The 24,713-nt window shown below is 41.1% G+C and overlaps 1 protein-coding gene across 4 annotated transcripts in view; it reads left to right on the top strand.

Moving 5' to 3' along the window:
- LOC132817089 (protein TANC1-like) overlaps positions 1-24,713 on the top strand; it is a 250,421-nt gene that overhangs the window by 127,602 nt on the left and 98,106 nt on the right. For all 4 annotated transcript variants that reach the window (XM_060827218.1, XM_060827216.1, XM_060827215.1 and 1 more), the window contains 3 exons: positions 7,125-7,247; positions 17,220-17,501; positions 23,120-23,271. In XM_060827218.1, coding sequence (XP_060683201.1) covers positions 7,125-7,247; positions 17,220-17,501; positions 23,120-23,271 — 557 coding nt within the window. The remainder of the gene's footprint in view (positions 1-7,124; positions 7,248-17,219; positions 17,502-23,119; positions 23,272-24,713) is intronic.

The raw sequence follows: 24,713 nt of genomic DNA, 5'->3' as shown, positions 1-24,713 counted from the left end.
TTTCTCCCTCGCACATGCACTCACACACAGACAGACCCATACACTCACGCAGACCCCCTCTCAGACACTCACACATACGCACCCACACTCTCACCCCCCATACCTTTTACACTCACGCACATATAACTTTGTGGGATGAATTTGTACTTGCAGAATTACATTTTATTTTGCTCAAAAACTGCATGAATCCGTGTAAGATTCTGTAAATCCCTGTTTTAGAAATAGAATCAGCCTGAACATTGGGGCACAAACAGCCTCACATAGGGCACCTCCCATCTTCAGTGCATAATCTGAGATGACATGGCACCTATTGTTAATATTCAGTTGAGAATGTAACTTTTAAACAAAAAGTCTAGGATTTACATATGAAGGAACTGAAACCCAAATGGTCATTCTAAAAGATGACAGACTTAACAAACAATCCAGGTCTTTTTCAATATATAATTTCAGTTGCATCACACTGTAAACTTTTGCTATAAATTCTGAGAGTTATGATCTTATACTCCACAACCACCTGACGAAGGAGCAGTGCTTCCAGACAAAGTTGTTGGACTATAATTTGATGTTGTCTGATTTTTAAATGTGAAGAAAACTCTCATCCTTGCCTGGTCTGGCTTTTGTATGATTCCAAACCCATAGCAATACATGGGTTTGCCCTCTCAACTGCCCTGTGAAATGGTCTAACAAGCCACTCAGTTTATCAATCACTATGAAGTCTCAACAAAGAAATGAAACTGGGTGGTCTATCTGGAATGGACATAGTCGCCATAAAGGACGATGGCAGAAACAAAGTTTCTTTTGATCCCACAAAGTTCTCCTGACTAACATTTGGGGGCGAGCACTGCTGCCTCTCATCACCAGGGACCCGGGTTCGATTCCAGCCGAGGGCAACTGTCTGTGTGGAGTTTGTACATTCACCCAGTGTCTGCATGGGTTTCCTGTGAATGCTCTGGTTTCCTCCCACAATCCAAAGATGTGCAGGTCTGGTAAATTGGCCATGCTAAATTGTCCAGAGTGTTAGGGTGCATTAGTTGGGGTAAATATCGGATCGGGGAATGGGTCTGGGTAGTTTATTCTTTGGAGGGGCAGTGTGGACTTGTTGGGCCGAAGGCCCTGTTAACACACTGTAGGGGATCTAATCTCTAATCTAATCTCTTTCTCTTGTGCCAAAATTGGAAGTTTTCTCATAGGCAAGTGAAGCAAAGCCTGACATTGTCTGAGAGATAGGATTCTATGAGTATCACTATATCACAGGCTTTACCATCACCATCCCTGGATATGTTGTGTTGCACTGGCCTGACGGACCCAGTGGACATGATGGCACGGTGATATGCAGTTTGGAATGAGTTGCCCTGGAAGTCCTTAATATTGGCGTCAGACACTATGAAGTCTCATGACCTCCGGTTAAACAATGGAAACATTACCCCTGCTGGTAGCCAGGACTGTCCTCCCTCAGCTGATGAATCAGTACTCCTCCACATTGAACAACATTTGGAGGAAGCATTGAGGGTTGCAAGAGTGCAAAATATACTCTAGGTGGATGTTTTCACTATCCAGCACCTAGAATGGCTTGGCAGCAGCACTATTGATTGACCTGGTGTTGTTTAAAGGATATAGCTGTTAGATATGCAAGGGAATCAATAAGAGGAAGAAAACGTAATTGACCTTATCCTTACTAGTCTGCCAGCTGCCGATGTATCTGTCCACAACAACATTGGTAAGAGTGACCAAGGAATAGTCTGTGGGGAGACAAAGTCCTGCATTCACATTGAGAAGATCCTTCATCATGTGTGGCAGTATCACTGTGCTAAATGGGTCAAACTTTAAGATCTAGCAACTCAAGAATGGCAACCATGAGGAACTGTGGGCCACCAACAGCTCCAGAACTGTACACCAGCACAACCTGTACCCTCATAACTTGGCATAACCCCTCACTTTACCATTAACATTACTGGGGATCAACCCTGGTTCAATGGAAACTGCATGCCTGGATCAGCAACAGGCATAACTGAAAATGTCATGTCAACCTGGTGAAGCTACCAAACAGGGCTACTTGCATACCAAACAACATAAACAGCAAGTGATAGACAGCGCTAAGTGTTCCCACAACTAACAGATCAGATCTAAGCTCTGCAGTCCTCCTACATCCAGTCTTGAATGGTGGTGGACAACTGAGCAACTCACTGGAGAAGGTGGTTCTGCAAATATCCTCATCCTCAAAGAAGGAGAAGCCCAATGCATTAGTGCAAAAGATAAGGCTGAAGTATTCACAGCAATCTTCAGTTTGGAATGCCAAGTGGATGATCCATCACAGCCTCCACCAGTGGTCCCAAGCATTACAGATATCAATCTTTAGGGAATTCAGTTCACTCCATGCGATGAGAATAAATAGTTGGTGGTCTTGGATACTAGCTGAAAATGTGTTGCTGGAAAAGCGCAGCAGATCAGACAGCATCTAAGGAGCAGGAGAATCGACGTTTCAGGCATGAGCCCTTCTTCAGGAATGAGGAAAGTGTGTCCAGCAGGCTAAGATAAAATAAAAGGTAGGGAGGAAGGACTTGGGGGAGAGGCGTTGGAAGTGCGACAGGTGGAAGGAGGTCAAGGTGAGAATGATAGGCCGGAGTGGGGTGGAGAGGTCAGGAAGAAGATTGCAGGTTAGGAAGGCGGTGCTGAGTTCGAGGGATTTGACTGAGACAAGGTGGGGGGAGGGGAAATGACAAAACTGGAGAAATCTGAGTTCATCCCTTGTGGTTGGAGGGTTCCTATGCGGAAGATGAAGCGCTCTTCCTCCAGCCATCGTGTTGCTATGGTCTGGCGATGGAGAAGTCCAAGGACCTGCCTGTCCTTGGTGGAGTGGGAGGGGGAGTTGAAGTGTTGAACCACAGGGTGGTTGGGTTGGTTGGTCCGGGTGTCCCAGAGGTGTTCTCCGAAACGTTCCGCAAGTAGGCGGCCTGTCTCCCCAATAGAGAAAGCCACATCGGGTGCAGCGGATGCAGTAAATGATCTGTGTGGAGATGCAGGTGAATTTGTGACGGATATGGAACGATCCCTTGGGGCCTTGGAGGGAAGTAAGGGGGGGGAGGTGTGGGTGCAAGTTTTGCATTTCTTGCGGTTGCAGGGGAAGGTGCTGGGAGTGGAGGTTGGGTTGTTGGGGGGTGTGGACCTGATGAGGGAGTCACGAAGGGAGTGGTCTTTTCAGAACGCTGATAGGGGAGGGGAGGGAAATATATCCCTGGTGGTGGGGTCCATTTGGAGGTGGCAGAAATGACGACAGATGATATGATGTATGTGGAGGTTGATGGGGTGGTAGGTGAGAACCAGTGGGGTTCTGTCCTGGTGGCGATTGGAGGGTCGGGGCCCAAGAGCGGAGGAGCGGGAAGTGGAGGAGATGTGGTGGAGGGCATCGTCGATCACGTCTGGGGGAAATTGCAGTCTTTGAAGAAGGAGACCATCTGGGTTGTTCGGTATTGGAACTGGTCCTCCTGGGAGCAGATGCAGCGGAGACGAAGGAATTGGGAATATGGGATGGACTCCTCCATCGCCAGACCATAGCAACACGACAGCTGGAGGAAGAGCGCCTCATCTTCCGCATAGGAACCCTCCAACCACAAGGGATGAACTCAGATTTCTCCAGTTTTGTCATTTCCCCTCCCCCCCACCTTGTCTCAGTCAAATCCCTCGAACTCAGCACCGCCTTCCTAACCTGCAATCTACTTCCTGACCTCTCCGCCCCCACCCCCACTCTAGCCTATCACCCTCACCTTGACCTCCTTCTACCTATTGCATTTCCAACGCCCTTCCCCCAAGTCCCTCCTCCTCACCTTTTATCTTAGTCTGCTGGACACACTTTCCTCATTCCTGAAGATGGGTTCATGCCCAAAACGTCGATTCTCCTGCTTCTTGGATGCTGCCTGACCTGCTGCGCTTTTCCAGCAACACATTTTCAGCTCTGATCTCCAGCATCTGCAGTCCTCACTTTCTCCTCCAAGGTCTTGGATACTACAATGGCGATGGGGCCTGACAAGATTCCTGAACATTTGTTTTCCAGAACTTGCAGCCTCTTGAACCAGGCTCTTCCAGTACAATCCCAACACTAGCATCAACCCCAAGATGTGGAAAATTGCCCAGTTAATTCCTGATTCAAAAGCAGGATAAATCTAACATGGCCAGTTACAGTCCTATCAGTGTACACTTGGTCATGAGTATACTGATGGAAAGTGCTATCAAGCAGCGCCTGTTCAGCAATAGCCTGTTCAGTGATGGCACGCTTGGCTTCTGGCAGGGCCACTTTGCTTCTGACCTCATTGTAATCTTCATTCAAAAATGGTCAAAAGAGCTGAATTCCAGAGGTGAGATGGTGGTAACAACCCTTCACATCAAGGCTGCATTTGACCAGGTGTGGCATCAAGGCACCCCAGCAAAACTGGAATCAATGGTTATAGAAGGCAAACTCTCCGCTGGTTGGAGTCATAGCTGGCATCAGAATGTGTTTATTGGAGGTCAGTCATCTCAGCTCCAGGATATCTTTGCAGGGGTTCCTCAGGGCAGTGTCCTATGCCCAACCATCTTTAGCTACTTCATCAATGACCTTCCCTCCTTCAGAAGGTCAGAAGTGGGGATGTTTACTGATGATTGCACAATGTTTAGCGCCATTTGTGACTTCACAGATGCTGAAGCAGCCCATGTTCAAATGAATCAAGATCTGGGTGGCAAGTGACAAGTTACATTCACACCACATAAATGCTTAGCAATGACCATCTCCAATAAGAGGCGATCTGAGTACCACCCCTTGACATTTAATGGTGTGACCATCACTGAATTCCCTACAATCAACATTCTTGGAGTTACCATTTATCAGAAACCCAATTGGAGTTGTCACAAACTCAGTGCCTACATGGGTATGTCAGAGGTTAGAAGTACTGCGGTGAGTAACTCACCTGACTTTACAAAGCCTATCCAGCAACTACAAGGCACAAGTCAGGAGTGTGATGGAATATGTCTCACTTGCCTGCATGTGTGCAGCTCCAAGAACACCCAAGAAACTTGACGTCATCCAGGATAAAACAACCTGCTTGATTGGCACCACGTCCATAAGCATCTATTCCCTGCGCCAGTGATGCTCAGTAGGAGTAGTGTGTACTATCTGCAAGAGGCACTGCAGCAATTCACCAAAGATCTTTAGACAACACTTTCCGAACCCACAACCCATGTCCACCTAGAAGGGCAAGGGCATCAGGTATATTGCAAAACAATTTGCAAGTTCCTTTTCGAGTAAGTCACCATCCTGACTTGAAAATATATCTTTTAGAATACCGTGTACAATTCTGGTCACACTGTCGGAAGGATATTGTTAAACTTGTGAGGGTGCAGAAAGCATTTACAAGGAAAAAATTTGGGACAGAATGGTTTAAATTGTAGGGAGAAGCTGAATGGGGTGGGACGTTTTTCCCTGAAGTGTTGGAGGCTATGAGGGTAATCATATAGAACTATAGAATCATGAGAAGCATGGATAGGTTGAAAAGCAAAGATCTTTTTCTATTTAAAAAAACACTTGTAGAGCTCAAAGCTGTTTACTCACTGCTTCTGAAGCAGTGTTCTTATTTATTTTCACTCGCTTAAGATTGTTTAAAGTTCAAGATATGAAAAAAAACTGCAGAATGGCAAAGTTATGCATAAGTATTATGTTTCATTTTTGGCATATTCTGAACGTGTGACTGTGCAAAAAGAGACTATTGCCTGGTGACTTAAATTAATTAAACTGCAGAGCAGGAAGAAAAATTACATCGTTTTGGGATATTAAAATACAACACTTGACTTTGCATAAATGCATGGGTAATATCTGGATTTTTGTTGCAGGATCATCAAATTTCTTTTTTAAGGAAAGGTAATAAGCCTCCAATACCCATTTCACTAATTAATTCATTTTGTGCCTTATGATATATGTTCATAGTGAGGTCATTCTGTGTGAAAATTAAAGATAACATTGAAATTGTAATCTCTTCGTAGTATTTGTAATAAAAATTGATGTAGAAACTGGGGAAGTGATATGGGCCAAATTGGACTAGATTTATCAAGAATATCTGGTTGGCATGGACGAGTTGGATGGAAGGGTTTGTTTCAGTGCTGTATATCTCTACGACTCTATGACTTTGTTGCATTTTGAAAGATTCATTATGCTTTTTTGCATAGAGTTATTAATATATCACATTTTTATTTCAATATTCATTTCTTGCTGCAGTAGTATACATTCTACTTAATGCAATTATAGTGGAGCTTAATTTGTAATTTCAGTAATTTATCAAAGTATTTTTATGAATTAAGAGTTACTGATATGTGCAACAATGTAAGAACGCAACTTCAGTTTTGTGCGCTGAAATTGTCTGTCTGTGAAAACCATGAGAAAAGTTGTGGCTGAGAACCAACTATGTATCCAGCAGGGCTGCCTAGCTTGTATGCTTGACCAGTTTCCCTGCATGTTTACTCTTCTTATTCATTGCACCACACCTATTAATTTCAGATGGTTGGTTCAGCATTATGTAAACCACGATTAACCCGCTTTATGCTTTTGCAGAGCACTGGTACTTTGAAATAGCTTTTGGAACTTAATTGCATTGTCATTCTGCAGCCTTGACTAATCAACTCTGTAAAGAAATGCACTAATCTTTCAAACTGTCTTGTTCTGGGATACTGACATCATTGCAGAGCATGTGCCAAGTGTAATTACAAGTTGATGGCTGTCATCTGGATTAAATTATTGGTGCAGAGCACCTTTCTGCTATGTAGCAATTCTGTGATTTAAAAAAAAATCATAGTTTTGTGAAAAGATTCATTATTCCTGGACCCTATCAAGGAAAATAGTTTGAAAGTTCATACCCATTCTTTTCTCAGGTTTTAAATGTGTAAATATTGAATTTGCAATTCAGTGAATTTGTAAATATCTTAAATTCAAAGACAACAGAGAATTATATTGACATTTACAATGATGCATAACATCTGTCACATTTTGGTCATTGATTTGCCTAATGTTAGTAATTTTCAGTTTGATTGGCACAACATATCTTGAGATATACCTGGATATGGTTTTGACTGGTAGTGATTTTGTATGGTTTGACTTCTTGTCCCAGCCACGAGTTCAACAAAGCTGGAAGACTTGAATTACCTGGATGAAAGGAATGCACCATTGCGTACCTCTTTTAGGATGCCTTGGCATAACACAGCTGGAGGAAGAGTACAACAAAATGTAAAAGGTGTGGTATTGCTGCATATACATATGTTTTTGTAATAAACCACAAATTTGTTTTTAGATATTAGAAATATTGCAGCATGCTTCATGATATAAGTTGAAATAACGTTCTATTATTTTTCAAATCATTATTATTTTAAAACCTGCAAGATATAGTAAATAGCTTAGATAGAAACAAACTTATTGAGACTGTGAATTGTCCTACTTTCAGAATAATTTTTTAAAAATATATTTTTATTAGAAAAGAAAATTTTTTCCTTTGAATATTACAAATGCAAAATCAACCAATTCAAACCAGTCTTTAAAAAAAATACTAATTACATAAATAATAGCTAATAACTAAGCTAAAAAAGGAAAATACAACGATAATAACCATAACACAGTTCAGAAAAAACAAAGCAATAATCCTCAATCATTGAGCACATAAGTTTATACATGTTCATATGTTCGTAGTTCCTCCCCTCTGGATACCAAATCCATTACATACAGTTGCTATGGCTATATAAAGGCTCTTATTAATATGGGGGGAAAAATCTGTACCCAAGTTGTCCAAAAATGACCGCCATGTTTTATAGAAATTTTCAGTTTTATGGTGCACCATACTCTTAAGAAAGCCCAAGGAGATGTGCTCCATGACTAGGTTACACCTGCCGCCGGCCCTGGAGGTTTTCCAGCACCACCCTAATAGAATGTTCTTTCTTGCACAATATGTGAGGATACTGAAAAGCCTTTTTTTTTGTGTGCATCTAATGAAAGAAAATTAACAAACCAAGAAGAAGAGTTACCGAGTCCATCTCCACCTCTGTTCCCAAAGCCTTCCCTATTTCGCCTACCACAGCGTTCCAGTATACCCACGGTCTGTGGCAGGACCAAAGATAATGTGCGAGTGTGCCCACACCCACTTTACATTTGGGACACATTGGAGATGGTCCCACTTTAAATTTAGCGAGGCTTTGTGGGGCCAGATGGACCCTGTGGAAAATCTTCACTTATAAGGTGTGGATCCTGTTGCAAATCAAGATTGTTCTTGCATTTTCACAGATATCCTCCCATATGTCAGAAGAGGTCTCAACGTCCAACTCCCTCACCCAATCCTTATAGAGCCATTCGGTCTCATTCAAGGGACACTCTCCCAATAGGTGATAAGTGCTGCTCACAAATAATGTACCCTCAGCACTTAGCACTCTCTTCTTCATGTTGGATCTACAAGGATCAGTTAGAAATGTGGTCTTTTTTTTTGAATGAAGTTTCTAATTTGAAAGAAACGAAAGAGGTACCTACTGGGCAATTCATATTTCGGAGCCAACTGGTCAAAAGACATCAATATGCCCCCTTTGAATAAACCACCCAGGCAAGACACATCCCTAGCTGCCCATAGTTTAAATCTAGAGTTGCTCATCCCTGGCACTCCTTTTCCTAGCAAGGTATGCTAAGTACTTGCCCAGCTTATCCCCATGCTCAAACAGCCTTTGACTTGCAAATGTAAACTCCCTCTTGGCTGTATGTGTGAGCATGGAATTCAGCATGTACCGAAGCGCTGTGATCCTCTGCAATTTAACGAGTGAGGGCCTGTCAAAGTATGCCTTTTCAGCTACTTTTAGACTTGTCTTGAGCAAGCGTTGCTGCTCACAAGTCTTTTGCTTCTAACTGGCTGAATAGGAAATAATCAACCACCCCCCCAGCAGAGGCTTTACCTGTTTCCCAAAAAATGGTTGGGCTACTGGCTGAGCCTGAATATATAATAAAGCCCTGAACTCAGTAGAAAATAATTCAATAAACTTGCTATCCTTGAGGATAAAGGGGTCCAGTCGCCAGTGCCTCGAGCTTGCCATCGTATCCTTACTCTTAGCCATTAAATACACTGGGGCGTGATTGGAAATAATGATATTGTCAATTGTATATGACGCCACCGAGCCCGGATATGCTGGAGGGGTCAGAAAAAGATCAATCCTGAAATGACATTTATGTGGGTTCGAAAAGAATGTGAAGCCCCTGCCAGTATGGTGAAAGTGCCTCCAAACATCTACCAATTCCAGTTCAGCACACCCATTCCTTAATTGTTTAGATCACAAAGAAGGTATCGGCGGGCTTTTGGGCAATCTGTGCGCCTTGGGGTCCTGTGAGACAATTTAAATCCCCTTCTGCAATGGTATGTTGAGATGCCAGGTTAACCAGTCTAGCAAGTGCATCTGTGAAGAATTTAAGGGGGTGGGCTGGGTTGACAGTAAACATTTACGATCCTCTATTCTTCCCCATGCATCAACACTTTAAGGATTACAAATGCACTGTAATAACTTAAATGGGAGATCCTTTCTAACTAAAATGGTCACTCCTGTATTACTCGTATTGAAAGATGTAAAATAAACCTGGTCGTATCCATTCTGCTGCAGCTTCAAACGCTCTCTGCCATCCAAATGTGCTGCTTGTAATAAAGCAACATCCACACTCTCCCTTTTAAGGCTGGAAAGTTTCTTCTTCCTCTTTTTTTTAGATTAGATTACTTACAGTGTGGAAACAGGTCCTTCGGCCCAACAAGTCCACACCGACCCGCCGAAGCGCAACCCACCCATATCCCTGCATTTACCCCTTACCTAACACTACGGGCAATTTAGCATGGCCAATTCACCTGACCTGCACATCTTTGTGACTGTGGGAGGAAACCGGAGCACCCGGAGGAAACCCACGCAGACACGGGGAGAACGTGCAAACTCCACACAGTCAGTCGCCTGAGTCGGGAATTGAACCCGGGTCTCAGGTGCTGTGAGGCAGCAGTGCTAACCACTGTGCCACCGTGCCGCCCACAAGGCACCCCTCTTGATCGGTGAATGATTCCCCTTAATATTCCAAGTGTACCACTTAAACACATCCTGAGCCATAACCTTCCACAGCACCATCTAGACTCCAGAGAAGAAGAACCTGAGCTGCAGATCACAGTTTTAATGCAAAAGACTCCATAAAACCCAAAAGCTACACAGACGAAAATAACTACAGCCAACAAATCTACAAAACTTTGAAAAACTATGTACAGCAAAAACAGAAAAACAAAGAAAAATTGCCAAAGGCACTGATTGAAGGAATTTACCCCCCATTCAAAGGGGGTAGCTATACATCTTACAATCCTACTAACCATTCCCAACCGCCCTCTGAACTCCCAACAGCTAGGGTTGCACCACGTACACTGACCACGTGGTAGAGGAAAGAAAAAACACCCAAGAGCAAGGTTAGTACTATAGACAACTAAACTAAAAATAAATATGTCACCCATCCCTTAACTTAGATGTTAAAGATAAATATTCTATCCATCCCAGACATCATTTCAGGCAACTTATTACCAGAAAGGAGACTCCTTTCTTTGCTTTTCTGACAAGTCGAACAAATGTATGGATCTGTTATGATTGATCCAGAGCACCACTTAAAGATATCTTAAAGAAGCTCTCTCAATCTTCTCTTGACACCATCGTAGGACTTCGTTTTCCAGAGCACTGCCGAGGAGAAGTCTTGAAAAACATGACCCTGGAGCTGCCACATACCCATGCCCTCTGGTCCCTCCCCTAGGCTCCAGAGGCTTCCATGGCCCTCTGCTTGTCTTTATAATGATGGTACCTTACCAGGACCGAATGTGGGTGCTGATCTGCAACTGTTTTTTGTGCTGTGATCTGGTGGGCTCTTCCAATTGTTATCCCTCCCTTCTTAGTCAAGGAGGTCCGGATACCACTTCTCAAAGAATTCCACTGCCGCTCAACAACGAGCAGTTTCTTACTTCTATCCCTGTTTTCGAGGTTATCTACCAGTTCCAACAGATCCTGGGCCTGTGTTTCCCGGGCTTCAATCCAGCTCTTGGAGGAGTCAGTCTCTGACCCCACCCCTGCAGCCCGGCGCTTGAGCTCATTGGTCCTTTTCCTCAGGTCTTGCAGCATAGCAGATACAGGAGTCAGCTTCTCTTCAATTTTTTTCCTGGATCTGCTTCCCCAGTACCTTGAGTTTTGGCCAGTTCTTCAACCAGGGCCTGGTGAGTAAGCAAGCCTGCTGCTGAAGAGGGCTGGGCCCCAACCCCAGCCACGGGCGAGCTTCCTCCTTTCTTCGGCATTCTCCAGCTGCAGGGACAAAGGTAAGTAGAATTTTCAGGTTTCTAGCTCCTTTACTTTGTTTTTACTCACGGTAAAGTGTTTGGGATGGGTTCTGGTTCTGTCGGGTCGGTGTTGCAACGCAGAGCCTAGCAAATGCAATCCTAACATCCGCCGTTCATTATAATATTCTTTAAATTGATTGTATCCAGCTGTAATTAAATATTGATGACAGTGAATAGGTAATTAACATTTCAGAAGGAAAAATTATCAGTTTGTAAAATTCACTCAACATATGGGCGTCACTGCCCACCTCTGATTCCATCAGTAACTTTGTGATGGGTTTGGAGTTGCATGTAGGCCTGAACAGGGTAAAGGACATTAGATGTGACTTTGCCATTTATTCCAGAATTTATTGATTTCAAATTTCACCATCTGCCATATTGGAACACGTTCTGGTGTTCTAAATTTCTGATCCAGTAACATTCCCACTATGCCACCAGCTCTTGACTCCATTTTTCTTTTCAAACTTGTATTTCTCTGAAGTTGGCAGTAACTTCAAGCATTTTTAGTGATGTCCATGACTTATTACTTGGTTATTCCAAAAACAATCTGTTGAAATATATTTAGTTTCAAAGGAACAGAATTTTAGGTAAACTTAAAATTGAATAATCAGCTCTCGTCTTAAGTGTCTTGCATCAGTTTTTGGGAAAATGAAAGTTAGAAAGTGATAGTTATAGAATTTACTTTATTTTTCCATTTTGAAAATAAACAGCATGAGGAGACTGACTTGTTGACAACAATTAATTTGTGTACAAACAAGGAATGATGGTCATGAAATCACTTTATGTTGAACTTTTTGTCCCTGAAATAGTTGATTCGTCATACAGACTTCTGTATTACTGAAAAAAAGGTCCTGTCAAAGCTTTTCATCCTCCACTTGTTAGAGCACACCCAAGAATGCCAAATTTCAAAGTGAGCAATAATTTAATCTGCATAAGGAGAGGCTGCTTATTGGTTGACGAGCTGATTCTAATTGTGTTATGGACTAGGCCAGAATACACTCAATATTCTTAAACAGGCAGCCCCGACCATAACTTTGCAGTTTGTTCCAATAAGCTCACAGTGAAAATTGCCTGCATTAAGTTGGTGAGGTTGACTTCCAGGTTTAGAACAGACAAAATTTATTCACAAAATTACACAATGAAACACTAAGAACAGAATAAAGATTACAGTCCCAATAAACAAACCCCCTTTAAAACATAGTACAAAGAAGGGTCAGATGCTTACAGGTTGAAGTTAGAAGAGCAGAATTGAGAGTTTTCACACAGCTCATTGCTGATCTCCCAACCAATTCTGGACTGAACTAAATGGCTCAGCTCAGCTAGAGAGCTGACCTACGCCCCTTTCATTATATAAATCACTAATAAAACATGATCATTTTAGCCTGAAGTCTCATCTGTTCACATATAAACAAAAAGGCCTTTCAATACCCTTTAATCTCTACCAAACCAGACTAATTGGACCCCGGCCTGGTTTATTTCCCCTCTGAAACCTCCCAAGGACAGAGTATCCTTAAGCCAAGGAACAGCTTTTTTTTAAAAAAAGGACAAGCTTTGTGACAATTGGTTGACATGTTACCATGGATAATTTACCAGGGAGCAGTTATTTAAATTCAGAATGGCCAGGTCAAGGTATTACCATGGGAATAAGGGAACCATTGTCTTTCATGCTTTTGTTTTGCTGGAAACGCCACATTTCCTAAATATGATCTTGCTGATTGCAGAGACAGGGCTCTATGTATGAATAGATATATAGTACCTCGCTTCGAGCAAGCATCAGTGAACCATACTGTGAGTCCGAACAGTCCACCTGTATGGGGGATAGCCTAAAGATTTAGGGTCAGACCATTTAGCAGAGAAGTTAGGAATCACTTCTATACACTTCTGTTCCTATGTTCTTACATCTAGTGGTATTCCATCTGTCCTAATGAGTGCAAGAGAAACTTTGACAAAATGTCTCCCTGATACTCAGCCATACTTTTCTATTCAGTTTTGCACCATGGTTCCCCCTAAGAGTAAAAGTAAAATTGGGGAAAGACAAAACAACTAGAAAAGCGAAAAGGAAGTTGTAATATTGAAAATGTGGATTTACACAAATATAGTTGTGTAAATGAAAATTGTTGATTACTATGTGCATGATCACAGTGCTGTAATTTTGCTCTTTATAAGATTACTTTCTCTATGACACTGTTCACGTAGCTAAATGTACAAATGGATTTAATACCTGTCTTTCCTCCAGGGAGTTTGTTTTCTAAAAGCATCAATATTTACCTGGGTTTCTTAACCATTTTCAAATTTAAGTTATCACCCTGTATGTGTGACATTACAATATGTTGGGATTGATAGCCAATTAATTTAGATAGGTTTGCCTACTGTATTATTAACTTCTACAAGAGGAACATAAAATGTAAGCACTACACCTCTCTCCAATGAAGTCATGGCTGATCTGATCTAGGCCTCCTTTCCACATTCCTGCCTATCCCCCATGACTCTTAAATGTTGTATAGTTCAAAAATTGGACTCTGTTTGGAATATATTCAGTGACAGTCTTTGTAAACTCTCTAGGGAAAGAACTTTAAAGATCTCTGAGAGAATAAATTACCTTATCTCCACATTAAATAAGGTGACTTCTAATTCTGAAGTTTTGCTTTCTAGTTCCGAGTCCTCCACAAAGTGAAACATTGTCCAGCATCCACTCTTGTCAAACCCCACAGAATCCTCTGTTTGAATAAAATCACGTCTCATTTTTCTAATCTTCAATGGCTAAAGGGCTAAGCAGCTGAAACTTTCCTTGTAAGATGATCAGTTCATTCCAGCAATCAAATAAATTAAACTTTTTTTTGAACTACTTCCACAGTGCATATCACACCTTAATATGGAGTATATGGCCACATAAAAGTCCTATTCAATTGGAGCAAGATTTTCTTCCTTTTCCCTGAAGGTAAAAGGGAGCTGGAACAGATACAACCAATACTTGCTATCCCCCTATACAAAATAGAGGGAGCCCTCCGTAAACTATACATTACTTGAGCTTTGCTGCCTTATTTATTTCTTTTAGTTCATGTGATGCAGATATCCCTGGCTAGGCCAGCATTTTTTTTGAGGCCTACCTTTTAAGATTAGATTCATTGGCACCCAGTTCACACTTAATTAAAAGTGAGATGCAACAGTTGGCTTTGCGCAATGGTAAGGCAAATTAATTTCTTTGCTGAACTCATTTTTTTCATTTGTTCATTGCTTGTGAGTGTCTCTAGATATGCCAGCATTTATTATCCATCCCTAATTGACCTGGACAGAGTCAGAAGTTGCATAACACAGGTTATAGTCCCAACAGGTTTATTTGAATTCATAACTTTTGGAGCACTGCTCTTTCATTAGGTCATTTCATCTCATGAAGGTGCAGCAGACTGTAACCAGGTGCTGTGGGAGTTCTGACTTTGTCCATCACTGTCCAACATTGGCATCTCCACATCATGACCTGGAGAAAGTGATGGTGAGCTGTTTCCTTGAAATGCTGTTCCCCACAGAGCTGTGAGGGAGGGAATTCTATGATTGTGACTCTAATAGTAAAGTAAAACTCTAATACCAAGTTGGGTGAATTTTTACAGAACATTTTGTAGATGGTACATACTGCTGTTACTATGCATTGGTTGTAGGTGTTTCTCTGGATGTGGTGTTAATCAAGCAGGCTGCTTTGTCCTGGATGATATCAAGCTTGAATGTTGGAGTTGCACTTAACCAAGCAAGTGGGGAGTGTTCCATAATGGCCCTGGCTCTTGACTTTTAGATGCTGGATAGGTTTTGGGAAGTTAGGAGGTGAGTTATTTGTTGCAGGATTCCTAGCCTCTAACCTGCATTTGTAACCAAAGTATTGATAGAGTTGGTCCAATTGAGTAGTAGTCAGGAGCGTGATTGAATACTGCCTGTTTGTCTAGATGGATGCATGTCCAACAAGCCTCGGGAAGTATGACACCATCCAGGAAAACGTCACCCACTTGATTGGTACCACATGCACTACCTTCACCACCAGTGTCAGGAGCAGTGTGTACTATTTACAAGCCACATTGCAGAAAATCATCCAAAGATCCTGACATAGCACCTTCCAAATCCACGGCCATTTATATTGGGTAGGAAAAGGGCAGCAGCTACATAGGAACACCACCGCCTTAAAGTTCCTTTGCAAGCCATTCATCATCCTGACTTGGAATATACCATTCCTTGACTGTTGCTGTTTCAAAATCCTGGAATTTCCTCTCTAGTAGAATTGTGGGTCTACTTAAAGCACATAGTCTGTAGTGGTTCAAGAAGACAACTCACCGTCAACTTCTCAAGGGCAATGAGGTACATGCAATAAATGTTGACCAGCCCGCAATGTCCACATTCCACAAGTGAATGAAAAGAAAACTTGGAAATCTGAATTGAAAATGCTGGAGAAACTGAGCAGGTCTGGGAACATCTGAAAAGAAAGAAACACAAGTTAATGTTTCAACTTCAAAGAATTTGGGACTTTTTTTAACCTCCCGTTGTGTGGATAGTGTCTAACATTTGCTTTCACAGGGTACTGTATTTTCTTTGTTGTTTCATGTTTTATCTTTAAACATCAGAGAGTGACCTGTTAAAAGATTTTATCTATGTTAAAAATGTCTTGGTGATTACTCATTCAGGACATGGCAAGACCATTTTGCCTTTATTGTTACACTCCTACTGCATGAAATACGTTACCATGCCTTATGATTCAGTCCGTCCTTTGATGCAGATGAACTTGTTGTAGTCCAGCCTTCAGGGTAACTTCCGTTTCTTGCAGGACCACAGACTGGAATGTTCTTTACTTGAGTTACCTTGAAACATGTTAGCAGAGAATTTTGGATCTTGGGATTGGCAACCATTCTCATCATCTTCCTTGCTGGAGAAAATGCTTGCTTGCCAAATTGTTCCAAGTTGTTGAATTTCTTTTCTTCAGAATGGTTGACAGTCTCAATGGTGGAAACTCCCACTCCTCACCCATGCCAGTTTTTCACTTTGAACAATGATTTTCCTCTTGCTTTTTCAACTTCATTTTTCTCCAATTGACAAATCTTCTAAGTTTCTCATAGGTTTATCCATATTTGATGGTTTGAATATCATCTTCTAGAGAGATATTTTTGTAAAATGACTTACCCAGAGCACTGAAAGTTTGCACTCCAGCATGACCTAGTTCTGCTCTGGTTGACAGGTATATAACAACTTTGCATAAATGGCTGATCTGGAGTTATTAGTACAGAACTTTGGATTATCGTAGGCATCTTTTTTTTTGCTGGCAGGAGTGGCAGACATCCTTGACGGAAGTGGAATGTTTGTTTATCTGAACTTGATATATTGTAATAAATATATAACATATTTTAACAGAAAAGGTTTGAATAATTCTGTTTAGGTACTACATTTTAAATTCAATGCAACTGTTGGTATTATCAGAATTACTATTTCTTTGAAATCTGCCTGATGGCATATATTACTGTGACATTGTACAAATGCAGTCTTCAATTAAATTTAATGTATTAGATATGTGTTGTGGTAACACACAAAATACTAAATTGGTTTTCTGTTCAAAACATAACATTCAAATTATACAAACTGTAATTAACTATACTATTTGTGGTCTCTTGAGTAACCTAGTGTTTTTGGCTTGATTTTGCTTCAAATTTTCAGATGCATATAGTTAAGACTTGTTTTTCATTGGGCAAAAGTTTTAAATTTGTTCTTGTTCACCTAAGTGTAAAATGTACTTGAATAACAAAATTATAGTACTATTATGAGCATATTTTTGAGACATCAGTGAAAATTAATCCAGTCTCTTTTCTTAATTTTATTTAGTGCGATTTTCTCCATACAAGCCAGCTGATATTATATTAAAACCATTATTGTTTGAGGTGCCAAGCATTACTACAGATTCAATATTTATTGGTCGGGATTGGCTGTTCCAGAAGATAGATGAGAACTTACACAATGGAGAAACTCCAGAGAATAAAGGAGCAGTAATTATTGGAAATGTTGGTTTTGGGAAAACAGCCATAATTTCAAGACTGGTGGCGCTGAGCTGTCATGGAGGTCGGATGAGACAAATTGCATCAAATTGTTCCGGTGTAATCTCAAAGAGTAAGTTTCTTGTCTGCAATATGTGAAGTATGGAACTCAACCCAGGAAGATCCCAAAGGGGATTTGTTTCAGGCCATTGAATCAAAATTTATCATTGTACAGAACTGAAATGCATTCTTTGTTTGAAGGTAAACAATGTGTTACCAGTAGCTTTCAAAGCACTGCTCCTTCAAGTAGCTGATGCAATACTTGATAAAGGAGCAGTGCTCTGAAAGCGAGTGCTTCCAAATAAACCTGTTGTATTATAAGCTGGTGTTGTATGATTTTTAACTTTGTCCATCCCAGACCAACACCAGCTCCTCCACATTGTGATATCAGTATGAAGTGATTGCCAGAAATTTGACATATGGAGAGAAAATGTTGGAATTCCTAATTTATGTATTTTGTAATCTTTGGTACCCAGAATGAGTTCTGCAATTTCAAAATTTAGTTGCTTCTCAAATTTACTTTTTAAGACAGCAGCTGCAGGTCATTATTTTGTTATTGCCAATTGCAGCTCCTCGAGGTCCATCTTTTTCATTGTCTAATTGCTCTCCCTTATGACCTATGCCACCATCCCTTTTGTTATTTATTTGCTTCCATTCCAGCACAGGCTTTCCCTTTTGTGCATACCGCTCATCTCTTCCACTCTTGGCCACTTCTTTCCAGGTCTATACTTGTTTAAAATGTGTTACACTTTTAGTGTTTTCCAGTTCTGATGAAAGGGCATCAACTTGAAATATTAATTTGCTTTCTTAGTGGTTTGCCTGACTTCATGATGATTTCCAATGTTTTGTTTCTTTCAGTCTTCAGTGTTATGGTTGTTAGGTGTGTATACATTTGATGTGCATATTTCTGTGCATTAATATTTGACCTCTAATGTGTGGCATTGCTGCCTCACAGCGCCAGAGACCTGGGTTCAATTCCTGCCTCAGGCAACTGTCTGTGTGGAGTTTGCACATTCTCCCTGTGTCTGCGTGGGTTTCCTCCAGGTGCTCCGGTTTCCTCCCACAATCCAAAAATGTGCAGGTTAGGTGAATTGGCCATGCCAAATTTGCCCGTAGTATTAGGTGAAGTGGTAAATGTAGGGGAATAAGTCTGGGTGGGTTGCTCTTTGGAGGGTCAGTGTGGACCTGTTGGGCTAGGACCTGTTTCCACACTATAAGTAATCTAATAAATTAGATTTCAAAGAACCTTATTAGCAATAATTTTAATTTCACAGTAGTTTTTTTATATATTAATTTCATTCAGTCATAGTCATAGAGATATACAGCACAGAAACCGACCCTTCGGTCCAACTCGTGCAGGCCAACCAGATATCCCAATGCAATCTAGTCCCGCCTGCCAGCACCCGGCCCATAACCCTCAAAACCTTTCGGATTCATATACCCATCCAGATGCCTTTTTAGCTAGTTGCAATCGTACTAGCCTCCACCACTTCCTTTGACAGCTCATTCCATACACGTACCACTCTTTGCGTGGAAAAGTTGCCCCTCAGGTCTCTTTTATATCTTTCCCCTTTCACCCTAAACCTATGCCCTGTAGCTCTGGACTCTCCCACCCCAAGGAAGAGACTTTGTCTATTCAACCTCTCCCTGTAGCTCAAATTCTCCAACCTGGCAATAGCCTTGTAAATCTTTTGTGAACCCTTTCTCATCAGACACTCATACCACCCCATCTCCACTCTCAACAAAAACACACACACACAAGTTTGTGGGGTGAATTTGTACTTGCAGAATTACAATGCTCAAAAACTGCATGAATCCATGTAAAGTTCTGTAAATCCGTTTTTTAGATAAAAATCAGTCTGACCATTGTGGCACAGACAGCCTCACACAGGAGAACTCACATCTTCAACACGTTATCTGGGTTGACATGACACCAATTGTTAAAGTTCATGAGAACGTAACTTTTAAAATAAAAAGTTTTGCGATTTACGTATGAAAGAACTGAAACCAACATGGTCATTCTAAAAGGCGAGAGACTTAACAAACGATCCAGGTCTTTTTCAACATGTAATTTCAGTTACATCACACTGTAAACTTTTGCTATAAATTCTGTGTCTTACAATCTTATTCTCTACAACCACCTGATAAAGGAGCAGTGCTCCGAAAGCTATTGGTGCCAAATAAACCTGTTGGGCTATAACCTGGTGTTGTGATTTTTAACTTTGTACACCCTAGTCCAACACCAGCTTCTCCAAATTATGACTACATTTTCCAGAACAGATACCTGTTTGAAAAGGGGATTAACCACAGAAGACTCCTGTACTACCTGCCTATCTCTCCTACAATTGTTGGAGTTAACCCATCTATCTAAGTATATCTGCGGCTTTTCTCCCTTCCTATAATTGCCATCGATCGCACCCCCAGATGTTGTAAATTCATCATTGCCTCTAACTATTGCCCCAAACGATCCATTTGATGTGGCAGGATTCACAATCAACGACATTTATTGCAAATATAATCCTCACTAACCCTTAACCTCTCCCAAAACTCCTACATCTGACAAGAAGAGCACACCACTCTACAAAAGGCCATTTTGTTTCTTCCAATCCACAGACCCAGAAAATAGCACCGTCTTATTGCCCTACAAAACACTGCTCCCGGCTAACTTAATACTTATGGCTTATGTTTTTAAAATTTAATCCATGAGACAGATCCCAATAAAAACATATAATCAAGAAAGAACCCACTCTACTCACTATTGTAGATTTACAGCAAGACTGTACTTAAAACTATTTACTTATCTGTTGCTGTGCTGTGAACCCTCCCAAACAGGTTCTTCCAAGATCAGTTGTGAATTTCGCTATTTAATTTTTCCTCGACACATTCCTGATGTCCAGCGATACGAATTCAAACAGCAAAGGCAGTAACTGCGCAGATTCACTGCTGGGTCAGTTAGCAGTGTGGGTTTCGTTCTCTCTCTCCCTTACAGACCATGTGCTTGCTGCCTTCGTCTGTCTTTCTCCCTTTTAAAAGTGCTGTTGTTTTGACTTTTTCAAACTTCCAAAACAATTGCAACAGCATATAAAATAATGATATTCATTCACAGGGTGTGGGTGTTGCTGGCTGGGCCAGCAATTATTACCCATCCCTGATTGTAATTGAGAAAGCGTTGGTGAACTACTTATGAATAGTCCATTAGTTGTAATTTGACCCACAATGTCACTGGAGAGAAAGTTATAGTGAAAGCAGTCATTTCGCAGCTGCTGTGGAGATACATCATAATGTCTGAAGTTTGATGGAGAATAATTTAGTTGTTGTGCTGTGGTATAGTGATAGTGTCCCTGTCTCTTGGCGAGAAGGTCTGGGTTAGAGTCTCAACTGCTCTAGAGATTTGTCAGAACATGCTCAATTGGGTTGATTTAAAAAAAATCTGCTCAACCATCACATTTAAGAACAGTGAAGGATGAAGGCCTAGAAAAGCTGAATGAAAAATACAACTTGCTGAAGAAGCTCAGTAGATCTGGCAGCATCTACAGGAAGAAAGCAGGGTTAATGTTTTGAGGCTGATGACTCTTCAGCTGATCACCAGCCTTGACTACTAGACTTGAAAAGGGTCCTTCAGCCCATTGAGTCTGCACAAGTGAAAAACAACTAACTAATTATTCTAATTCCATTTTTCCAGTGCTTGGCCCATAACCTTGTTTGCTTTGGCATTGCAAGTCTACAACTGAATACCTCTTAAAAGTTATAACAGGGTTTCTGCCTCCACCGCCACTACAGACAGTCACTTCCAGTTTACCACCACCCTCTGGGTTAAAACTTTTTTCCTCAAATCACCTCTTAACCTCCTGTGCCTTTCCTTAAATGTATGCCCTAGGTTATTTTCCCCTCCATCAAGGGATGATGCGTTTGCATGTATAGCCTACCTAAGGCCGTCATAATTTCACACCGCTCCATCATGTCCCCTTTCACTTTGCTTTGCTGTAAGCCTCGGTCTGTCCAATCTTTGTTCATAACTGAAATTCAACAGCTAGACAACATCCTGGTAAATCTCCTGTATACCGTCTTCACTGCCAGTACGTCCATCCAGTAATATGGATTCTAGAACTGCACTCAAGTACTCTAACTGTAGTCGAACAAATGTTTTATGCAGATTCAGCATAACCTTCCTGCTGTTATACAGTATGCCTCAGCTAATAAAAACAAATGTCCCATATGCTCCCCTAACTGCTTTATCCGTCTGTCTTGATACCTTTGACGTGCATGCCAAGGTCCCTCTGGCCCATAATGCTTCCCATCGTCCTACCTACTTGCCATGTTCATCCTGCACAATTGTATCATCATACATTTATCGAGATTGAATTCCATTTACCATTGATCAACCCTTCTGCCCAGCCCATTTAATCGTCCTTTAAACTAAGATTATCTTCCTCCCTACGAAGTACACCACCAATTTTAGCATCATCCGCAAACCTTCTGATAAACTCTCTGTATGTTCAAGTCTAAATCATTCATGTGTATGACAAACAGCAAGTGCCCCAGCACTATTCTTTGTGGAACTTATTTGAACACCTTTCTAGTCACAAAAATACTCATCTATCAACCTCTGCTTCCTGCCACACAACCAATTATGAATCCATTTTGCCAAATTTCTTTGGATTTCATGGCCTCTTAGCCTGCTATCTGTCTCCCATGGGGACCTTATCAAAAGCCATGCTAGAATCTGAGCAGACTGCATTGAAGGCATTGACCTTATTTACACACCTGGGTGCCCCTTCAAAAAATTCAAACAAGTTGACCAGAGATGACTTCCCCTTAACAAAAGCATGCTGACTGTTCTTTATTAATCCTTGCCTCTTGAAGTGCAGATCAATTCTGGCATCAGAATTGCTTCCAATTGTTTCCCCATCTCTGAGGTTGGTTTAATTTGACCAGGTTCATCTCTTCCTCCTTGAAGTACCAGGCTTAAATTTGGGTGGTAAGTTTAATTGGCAAATTGATATGCAAATCCAGCAAGTTCTTAAAAATAACAAAAGCTAATTGCTTGCATTCTGTCATTTAGTTAATACATAAATTCTAGAGGTTAATAACTTGCATTTTGTGTTTTAGATCCTTGATCTTGCAGCTGATTTGCATGTTAGTAACAGTACAGAATGCAGCTTTGAATAGCATACAGTGCAGAAAGGAGGGCATTCAGCTCAGAGTCTGCACCGACTCTCTGAAGAGCATCCCATCGTAGCCCCATAATCCTGCATTTACCAAGGTTAACCTGCCACATTCCTGGACACTACATGACAATTGGGCATGCTAATCCACCTAACCTGCGCACCTTTGGATTGTGGGAGGAAACCCACGCTGACATGGGGAGAATCTGCAAACTCCACACAGTCACCCGCGGCTAGAGTCAAGCCTAATTGCCTGGTGCTGTGAGTCAGCAGTGCTAATCATAGTTCATTGAGCTTTTATTTACTCCAGCAAGATCCAAGCTTTTTACTTTCAGCCCAAATGTCTTCATACCTATGCTAATTGTTTAGAATCTGGAACCTCTTCTCAGTGACATGTGTATCGTTTTACATATTTTGCTTTGTGGTTGATTTAAAGCTTTTTTTGGGGGGGGGTAGAACGATGGATGTTGGTTGAAGTTCTCATTTTTATGAACTATTATTGTTAATCTATTTTAACTGTCAACAGATATGGACCTACCCCAGGAACTTCCATTGAGCCAACTGTCCCAAATGTCTTCACCCTTCCATAGTAGCAACGTACCGAGCAATGAGAGTGTTCCTAGAATGCCTGCGTTACAAAAACGAAGGGAAGAAGCTTTGAAGAGACTTGCAGCACAGGTAAACTGCACCTTTACTCTACTGTATCTTTTCAATTGAAATTTTCATTTTCTGAACAGCTTTTATGTAAATTTCAACATCGGTGCATGCATGTGATTCCAGAGCTCATTGTGTGGCGTAACATTCTACGATACTATTGATCTCTGGTTATTGGCATTCAATGATTGAATAAGTCAAAATCTTCATTTTGAGGGACTTCATAAGCCTATTCTATTTTTCTTTGAAAGCCAAACATGAAAAACTTCATATGATTTGGTGTATCTGAATTTAATTGTTGCGATCAAACATCTTATCAATTTTCATTTTTATTAAGATATTTATGGTTATGCGTCATAGGTTCGCAGAGGCCTACAGCACAGAAGAAGGTCCGAATCTACACCAGTCAAAAAAAACCTTGTAACTCTTCTAATTGTCATTTTCCAACACTTTGCCCATAGCTTTATGTGCCATTGCTTCGCAGGTGCACATCTAAATCCTTTTAAATGTTGTGAGGGTTTCTGCCTCTGCCACCCTTACAGGTAGTGTGTTCCAGATTCATACCATCCTCTGGGTGAAAACGAATTGCCTCGCATCCTGTCTAAACCTTCTGCCTATTACCTTAAATCACTGTCTCTGGTTATTGATTTCTTCTCCAAAGGGAAGTGTTTCTTCCTGTCTACCCGATCTATGCTCCAAATAATTTTATACATCTCAATTATGTCCTCTGTTTCCCTTGGAGCAGAGGAAATTGACAATCAGTCTGCCAAATTTCTCTTCAAATCTAAAATTCTGTAGCTCAGAAACATCCTAATAAATCACCTTTGCACTCTCCCAGTGCAATCATACCTCTCGCATAACATGGATTCTACAACAGCATGCAGTATTCTAGTTGTGGCCTAACCAGCTCTTTAGACAGTTCAAGCATCACCTCCCTGTTCTTAAACTTTGTGCCTTGGCCTTTTGCATCTCTTTGCTTTATTCATTCAATGTGTGAATTAATTGACTGAGAGGATGGAAAACAAAATTCTTTCAAATTTTTCTGAATAATCAATTAGTTTTCAGGAGGTGTATGTACTTCCAAATAGGAAGACACATATATGAGGAGTAATTGATCTCGAGACTGAGATCCAAAACTTTTTACATGAGAAACTGCAAAACCTCATTACGTAATTTTACAGTATGACTTCAATTTTTGAAAGATCACACTGAAAATTTTTATACTGGTTCAAAGCTAGATAAAAACTGATGTCCAAAATGAAGCTGATGCCTCGAAAATATATTGCAGAAATTAAAAAGAAGTTGTTCAATATCAATAATATCAGGCCAGTGTCATCTGCTTATTCAGTATTTGGGGAGTGAGTACATGCAGTTGTCATCCCAGCTGATAGTAATATAGTCGGTTCTGATATAGTCCGAAAGTTCTGGTCTCGTGTGATCTTGCATTATAAGAAAATTGCACAGTA

Source organism: Hemiscyllium ocellatum, chromosome 7 (genome assembly GCF_020745735.1).
Source record: "Hemiscyllium ocellatum isolate sHemOce1 chromosome 7, sHemOce1.pat.X.cur, whole genome shotgun sequence".
NCBI lineage: Eukaryota > Metazoa > Chordata > Chondrichthyes > Orectolobiformes > Hemiscylliidae > Hemiscyllium > Hemiscyllium ocellatum.
Note: the sequence above shows the minus strand (reverse complement) of the source record. Positions and strands in the feature narration are given on the sequence as shown.